The sequence below is a fragment of the Engystomops pustulosus genome, chromosome 3 (genome assembly GCF_040894005.1).
Source record: "Engystomops pustulosus chromosome 3, aEngPut4.maternal, whole genome shotgun sequence".
Classification (NCBI taxonomy): Eukaryota; Metazoa; Chordata; class Amphibia; order Anura; family Leptodactylidae; genus Engystomops; species Engystomops pustulosus.
The window spans coordinates 84178037-84186233 of NC_092413.1; the positions used below are offsets into that span (position 1 = coordinate 84178037).

The 8197-nt window shown below is 35.4% G+C and overlaps 1 protein-coding gene across 1 annotated transcript; it reads left to right on the forward strand.

The window, feature by feature from the left end:
• Window positions 1-542: 542 nt before the first annotated feature.
• LOC140120493 (T-box transcription factor T-like) lies at window positions 543-7854 on the forward strand. Its single transcript, XM_072139516.1, has 8 exons — window positions 543-783; window positions 1809-2073; window positions 2683-2817; window positions 3678-3739; window positions 3833-3894; window positions 4020-4196; window positions 6122-6254; window positions 7077-7854. The coding sequence occupies exons 1-8, from the start codon at window positions 578-580 to the stop codon at window positions 7339-7341; spliced, it is 1305 nt and encodes a 434-aa protein (XP_071995617.1). The 5' UTR covers window positions 543-577; the 3' UTR covers window positions 7342-7854.
• Window positions 7855-8197: the final 343 nt, after the last annotated feature.

The following is an 8197-nucleotide window of genomic DNA, read 5'->3' on the forward strand; positions in this document are numbered from 1 at the left end:
TCATCCATCTATCTAAAGCATATAATGTATGTCTTTATTCATACGTTCAGTCAGATAAAGTAGTTTCTTAGAGTCTAAGATTTCCCATAGAGGACTACAGATTTCTTTCCTTTTGAAGCCTTAAGGGAAAGGAAGAGAATTATTTCCTGTTTTTCCCAGGTGTTAGAAGGTAGCCAGCACACATTCACCTAGACACCCTTTGCTAGATTTAAAATTTTAATTCTGCCGGGTGTTAATTCCTAATGAAGGCTATTACACTGAAAGAGGGTTATGGTGGCTTGTGACACACCTCTTCCTCATGGCACCTGTGGTCTTCCTTGTAGGTGCAAACATTTAGATATTTACATACACTCTCACTTAATCTGATGGGTAATCAATGTGAGAATTAGGTGAGATGCTGAATTCACCAATCACAAAAGACATAGACTAAGATCAAAAGAAACTTTGCACCAATCATGACAATCTCTGCAGGGTAACTGAGTAGTATGTCAGTGTGATCACAGCTACAGTAGACCTAAGTGCACTCTGGTCTTGGACAGGAGCTAGTCTTGTCATTGCATTGTGCAATCTGATAACCATGAGTACTAGTGGCACTGAAAACTTTGCTAAAAGTTTACCATGCAGGACTGATCATCTTCTTACTGCTGTAGAAAATGAGCTTCAAGTGGGTAGTGAGAAAGGAGACCCTACAGAAAGAGAGCTTAAAGTTACCCTAGAGGAAACCGACTTATGGAAACGATTTAAAGAGCTGACGAATGAAATGATAGTCACCAAAAATGGAAGGTAAGTGTATGCTTTAGGGCCTGTATTTGTTATTCTTAGGCAATAGATATAATAAACCGAACACTAACATAGATTTAAATTGTTGTAACTCCTTTGCATCAGTTTGTGTATATAGTTTGTGTTAACATATATCTATAAAACAATCAAGACAATTGAGCCTAATAATAGATCACTTTATATACTAAATATTTAATGTTTAACAATAAAAACAACTACAGTTATGTACAAGATAGGTTCTGTAGGTTTGTTCTTAAGTTGAATTAGTATGTAAGTTGGAACTGGTATATTGTATAATTGTAACTCCAGAAAAAGTATTTTTTGGTTTCGGTGACAACTGGGTTTTCACAATTTTGGGCTGTCATGGGAGTTCAATAAATTATCCGCATCAAGAGAGCTTAAGCATGGGTCATAGCATGCAGAAAGGTCTGTTTGTAACTAGGGCTTGTCTGTAAATCATGTGTCCTGAAGTCAAGAACTGGCTCAGGCAGTCCCTGGGTTTTGTACAGGATAGATTCTAGTGGTTTGTTCTTAAGTTGAAATTGGAAGTCGGAACAAGTATATTAAGTAAGTGTATCTCCAGCCAAATAATTCCTGTAACACCTTACAGTTGATCACTGTAGCCTTAACATAAATTACCAGAGCTTCACCAGTGGTCTAAGCGGACTGAGAAGTCTATAAATTGGGGTTGTCTGTAAGTGGGGGATCCTTAAGTCGGGGACTGTCTGTATTTTACTATTTAAAGACAGTATACTTCTATTGGGATTTGGTACTTCTTAGCTGACAGCAATGTATTGATTAGGAAAACCTATTTGTCCCCATGAAAAGTGGCTATTTTGATTTAATCAATGTTGAGGAAATTGATCATTCACATAAATTAAAAACATTTTTTTGCATTGAGCATAGGCTTCTGAGTATAGAACAATATAACTTCTAGAAGTTGCTTATTGTGATCATAATATTTCTGACAGATGTATTCTTTTATTACATATTTTATAGTAAAAATAGTTTTTTTAATATTATTTTAGGAGAATGTTTCCTGTTTTAAAAATAAGTGTCACTGGTTTAGACCCAAATGCTATGTACTCCTTCTTGATGGATTTTGTGACAGCTGATAACAACCGGTGGAAGTATGTCAATGGAGAGTGGGTGCCAGGAGGCAAACCTGAGCCACAGGCTCCAAGTTGTGTCTATATTCACCCAGACTCGCCCAACTTTGGAGCCCACTGGATGAAAGCCCCTGTTTCCTTTAGCAAAGTCAAACTGACCAATAAAATGAATGGAGAAGGACAGGTAACATGTTTTTTTTTCCCTTTGTTACTTATTTCATAAAAAACAAGAACCACAGGAAATACCTACTATATATTATACATTTTTTTAAATCAAATGTTTTTATTTTATTAGTTACTATTATATAACACAGGTAAAATTCCTATTCCCTTTGTAGAACATGGAATGGTAATCTTTTCGTCATAAACCTGGCATTTACAACGTTAAATTAAAATATTTTTTAATAGGTATATTATTTGATTGAGTTTGTTTAATAATATTTCTTTGACATACAATCATAACATCACATAGATTTTATTTTTTCTTACAATGTATTCTACATATACTGGGTGTGGCCTCCTAGATAACACTGCTGTATAGCAGTATAATATGTAAAAAGGATGTGTACAAGAGGTAAGACAATACCTTTGAGAAATGATGCAAAGAAGTCAGTATGTCAATGTATCATACTAGTATCTGGGTAAGTCAAGGTGCAACCCATGAGGCTAAGTTATCAATGCTTACTAGGCTTATCATAGCTACAGTAGCATCCCATTGAGAGACCATAACTGACCTGCACCCTCACATGTGTAAAAACTTGCTAAAATAATAATGTGTTATACTGTTTTTCAGATTATGTTAAATTCATTGCATAAATATGAGCCCAGAATTCATATAGTACGTGTTGGTGGTCCACAAAAGATGATCACCAGCCATTCATTTCCAGAAACCCAATTTATTGCTGTGACCGCTTACCAGAATGAGGAGGTAAGAATGGAATTATATGTGTATGTCATACTTTTATCTTAATACAACTATTTGAGACTTTTATGTTTTTTGTTAATTGTCTCTTTGCTCCTTTTGAGAAAATATTGCAGAAGTATTGAACTATTTTAATAATGTTTTGTAAGCATGTCACATTTTACTTTGCAGCTGCTGGCTAGTTGGATCACCTTATAACTGTGTATGATGTATTCCATAGTTTATCTGTCTAGATATCTTTACAAAAAATTTTTTGGTAATGTCATAAGCAATAAGTAAGATTACTCATAGTTCTCCATTCCAATGGCGTAGTTTATGAGAACCTACACCCCTGAATCCTCACCTACTTCTGAAAACTCACACCTATGTGTTGGGTAAACAGACTTTTCTCCATAACAATTTTTCCACCTAGACATCTATTTATTAGTCCGTTTTTCGTCATTTCAGATGTCACACTTTTAAAAACTCATCATTCTTTTTTAATGCCTGGAATTTGCATCATTAGGAATCCAGATTTAAAAGGGTTGTCTGAGAAAAATATGGCTGGTCTCTTCCAGTAACAGTTCACTAGCTCAGCTCCATTTAATTGAAAAGGTCTAAATTGCAATACCAGAAACAGTCCATGAATTACTCCATGCATGAGAGTGGCCTCCCATTTATTTAATAAACGCCATAGAGGGCGCCTTCCGTTCTCTGCATGAGGCTTATCTGTATGCGAAACCAGGACAGAAACTGCATATATAATATTTATTGAATCAGATTTTAAGGTGAACAAAATTTGATTAAACATTTTAGTTTAGATGCCCATTCAGTAAATAACAGATCATTGATCTGATCAGTTGATTATTGTGTTTTCTTTCTTTCAGATAACAGCCCTTAAAATCAAGCATAATCCATTTGCAAAGGCTTTCCTTGATGCTAAAGAAAGGTTAGTGTATATGGAGTTACTATAGTATGCTGTAGTGTGTTAAATCAGATTAAGTAAGGAAATAATAATTCAGTCTTTTTGGGGATTTACTAGGACTGATCACAAAGACTTCATTGATGAAGCAGAAAACAATCAACAATCGGGATATACTCAATGTAAGTGTCACAAATATCTCTTTTGGTAAATAGTGTGATAGTAACATAATTATGTATCCGTGACACAATTCGGTAAAAATAAATAAATATATTTATAAAGAATAAAATGATTCCTTTTTTCCCAGTGGGCAGCTGGTTGATTCCTGGATCCAGCTCGCTATGCTCTTCTACCAATCACCATTCTCAGTTTGGAACTCCATTACCACTTACCTCTGCTCATGGCTGTGAAAGATATACCACACTAAGAAATCACAGAGCATCGCCATATCCAAGTCCTTATGCGCACAGAAATAACTCTCCCCGTGAGTATGCTTCAAGATACTGAACACAAAATATGTTTGAATTGTGACAATAATATTAGGATTGTAAGGGTTACACACAATGGAATAATAATTCCTGCCTCCCTAGCTGTCATTTAAATAATGGGGCAGATTTATTCAGTGTCTCAACATATGATGCACTAGATTTGTCAAAGTATCTAATCTGGAATGGTAAATATGGAACTCCTCCCCTCCGTGCTACCAATGGCATGACCATTTTACCAAGATCACACCTCTTTTGAAGCCACAGTCGCAAAAGTGTCGAAAGACTGTTGGAAACCTTTTGCTCCAAGTGTTGCTAGGTGTTTCAGACAATTTTTTTGCACAAATTATGACAGAATTTTACATATTGATACACTGCCACAATATAGAACACTTGCTGTTATTAGGGGTCATTTATTTTTAGTCATTTTTCATATTTCATTTCTTTTTTTGGTTATTCTGGGTTTTGGACTTGCTTGATTTCTCTTAGAGGTTGATATATGAGGCAGCTGAGTCTGTGGGGGTTTTGCGACTTTTTGATAAAGAGTTGCACGAAAGTCACACAAACTCTTCTACAACCCCTACAATCCCTAGTTTTATCCTACACATAATCGGGACTGGAGTTTACAGGCGGTCCCCTACTTAAGGACAACCGACTTACAGACAACCCATAGTTACAGACTGACTCCTCTGACCTCTGGTGAAGCTTTCTGAATGCTTTACTATAGTCCCAGATTGCAATAATCAGCTGTAAGGTGTCTGTAATGAAGCTTTATTGATAATCCTTAGTCCCATTACAGCAAAAAATGTTTAAACTCCAATTGTCACTGGGGCCAAATTTTTTTTTGTCTGAATCTACAATTATAAAATATACAGTTTCGACTTACATACAAATTCAAGTTAAGAACAAACCTCCGGACCCTATCTTGTACGTAACACGGGGACTGCCTGTATTTGCAACTTTTTAACAATGGTTTTCCCTTAAATTTGCACCATTTTATACATCCTTTTATACACCATTTTATACGTACACGTCTGTATTTTGGCCCCTTAACAACCAGGCTCTTTTTTGTTTTTGCATTTACATTTTTCAGTCCCCCCCTTCAAAAATGTATAACTTTTCTATTTTTCCATGTAGAGAGCTGTGTGAGGGCTTGTTTTCTGCGCAACAAATTGCGCTTTATAGTGACAGTATTAATTATTCAATGCTGTATACTGGTAAGCGGCAAAAAAATTCCAAATGCAGTGGAATTGGTGAAAAAAACGCATTTGCACCGTTTTCTTGTGGGCTTGGATTTTACGAGTTCCACTGTGCACTCCAAATGACATGTCTACTTTATTCTTTGGGCCGGTGTGATCATGGGGAAATTTGTATAGGTTTTGTAATGTTTTCATATATTTGTAAAAATTAAAACCTCCTGCACAAATGTATTTTTTCATTTGCCATATTCTGGCGCTAATAACTTTTTCATACTTCAGTGTATGGAGCTGTGGGTAGTGTCATTTTTTGCAACTTTTGATGACATTTTCAATGGTTCTATGTTTAGGACTCTACAGCCTTTTGATGACTTTTTATTGAATTTTTTATATTTTTGAAAATGGTAAAAAAGGGCCATTTTCGACTTTAGGTGCTATTTTCAGGTATGTGGTTAAATGCCATGAAAAAACGTTATTATATTTTGATAGATCGGGCATTTTAACACGCAGTGATATCTAACTTGTTTATGATTTTACTGTTTATTTATTTGACTTCTAGTGAAAGGGGGTGATTAGAATTTTTAGTTTTTTTTAATCTAATTTTGCTAGTTGAGTGGCAAATATGCAAATGCACCAAAAAAAGAAAATGACGCATCTGTTATTATATGTAAGTGGAATGTATTCTGATTTTAATATAGATTTTGTATTCTGTTTTTTTTTTCCTATAGCAAGTTACACAGATAACTCATCGGCCTGTCTTCCAGTATTTCAGTCCAATGATCACTGGCCTGGCTTGCAAATGCAGACCCACAACGGAATGTTATCTCTAAACCATGCAAATGGCACTCCATCCAGTTCCTGGTACGTATAGCTGTGTTAATAATAGCAAAGGTTTTTGTAGAATGTAACAACAAAAGTAAAAGATCACATCATCCTCTAAATGCTACCTTATTACAGAGTACATTCGCCTTTAAAGGCTACCTTTAAAGGCTACCGATTATAGGCCTGCTACATCACAATTTCTTGACATTTATTACAAATTTATTTTTACATGAAGATAGTGTATTTCATGTAAATTTATAAAAACATCAATAGGATAATACATATAAAATACATCTGACAATATCACCTGGTTTGTAATATGTAAAAACTGGCAGCAAAAAATAAATAAAGCTGTAGTATATACAAACAATAATAACATCCCCCCCTGTGCTCACCCTATAACTTTCAAGTTAAGTTAGTGTGTAGAAGCACATAGTTTTGTATAAAGGTCCTATAAAGCACAATCCTAAGTATTTCAACACTAGATTTGTACCAAAGAGACTTTGAGAAAAGATATGTTGTGACTTGCTGCTTTTCAATCACAGATCACTATCATAACATTATAACTAACTACCATCTACTGTATACTTGTGTATAAGCCAAGTTTTTCACATTCAAAAAATGTGCTGAAAAGCCCCACCTCGCTTATACGCAAGTCAATAAAAAAATAAACTTACATATTCACCTTCCGGTGCTGCCGATGCTCCACGCAGCTCCCTGATGCTCCTGTTCCTGAGGGTCCTCTTCTTCCTTCTCTCTGCTGTTTGAATGTATAATTTTTCTGGAGGATTCATCTCAGCCATGTATATTTTCTATTTAATATTCAATTCATTAGTGAATAATTTTCCTCATTTTTTTCAGTCAGTATCCAAGCTTATGGTCTGTGAGCAACAGTACTATTGGATCATTGTCACAAACAGGAGGTATTGGGAATGGTCTTGGATCTCAGTACATAAGAAGCTCTTCTGCCCACTATACACCATACAATCAAATAGTTCCGTCACCTTCTCTCGGATCTCCTTTATATGAAGGTGGAAGCACAGACATTGAAGAGAATCAGTATGATGTCACAGCACATGACAGACTGGCACCATCATGGGCACCACTGACACCACCCTCATTGTAAATGCAAAAGACAATTTATTTAATGGACCCTAAAAGATGAATAGCAGGTGGTTGTTATGAACATATTACTATTGCTCACATATTCATTCAATTTTAAATAGTTGCAGAAGGACAAGAAAATCTCTTGAGACATCCTCCAAGCTGCTAAGTTCAAGGATTCGCTGAAATGCAAGATGTACAATACACAATACAAATCATTGGTTATTATTTGTTTCCAAAGCTGGTTCTAAGTGATTACATTTAATTCTCTAGCTTCTGATTTTGGAGGCAGAAGAAGGTCTTGTCTAATGGTAGCCTTGTGGTAAAGAGTCAGATTTAGGCATAAATCTTCTTATGCCTTCAACTATACTGGTTTATGACATACGTGCACACATGTGATATAGATCTGTGCTGTCAGATTTGAAATTCAGGTAACTATAGATTAAATTCTAGCTTCAGATCCTAATGTGACTATAGGCACATTACACTTGTGGATTTTGTAAATTATGAAACATGCTCCTGCTTTCTTTTTATATAAAGAGACTATTTTATGTGTAGTGTTCATGCATGTAAGTCTGTTGCCTATAAGTGTTATGTAAAGTTCTTCTAAGTTAAATGTTTTTGTGCAGTGTTATTGTTTTTGTCTGAAAAAGACAAAATTATCCTATCAGTTAAAAGTAATAGGACAACAGCATAATGCGCCATTTTTCTGCTGGACTTTCTAGTGCAAACTGCTTGCAAAAGTATTTAATAAGTGTCTGCACCACATTAGTGGCCCAAGCTACTGTTTTGTGGCACGGCTGCACTATCCTTCATGCAACAGAAATTTCTGCACTGAAGGGGGCATTCTGGTGCTCAGTCAGACCGTATGTTACATT

What these genes read in the sequence shown, in the direction of transcription:
- LOC140120493 (XM_072139516.1), top strand. Translation starts at nt 578, where the DNA reads ATGAGTACTAGTGGCACTGAAAACTTTGCTAAAAGTTTACCATGCAGG. An exon ending in CCGCTTACCAGAATGAGGAG is followed by an intron (nt 2,818 to 3,677) that starts GTAAGAATGGAA and finishes TCTTTCTTTCAG; the next exon opens with ATAACAGCCCTTAAAATCAA. An exon ending in TTCCTTGATGCTAAAGAAAG is followed by an intron (nt 3,740 to 3,832) that starts GTTAGTGTATAT and finishes GGGATTTACTAG; the next exon opens with GACTGATCACAAAGACTTCA.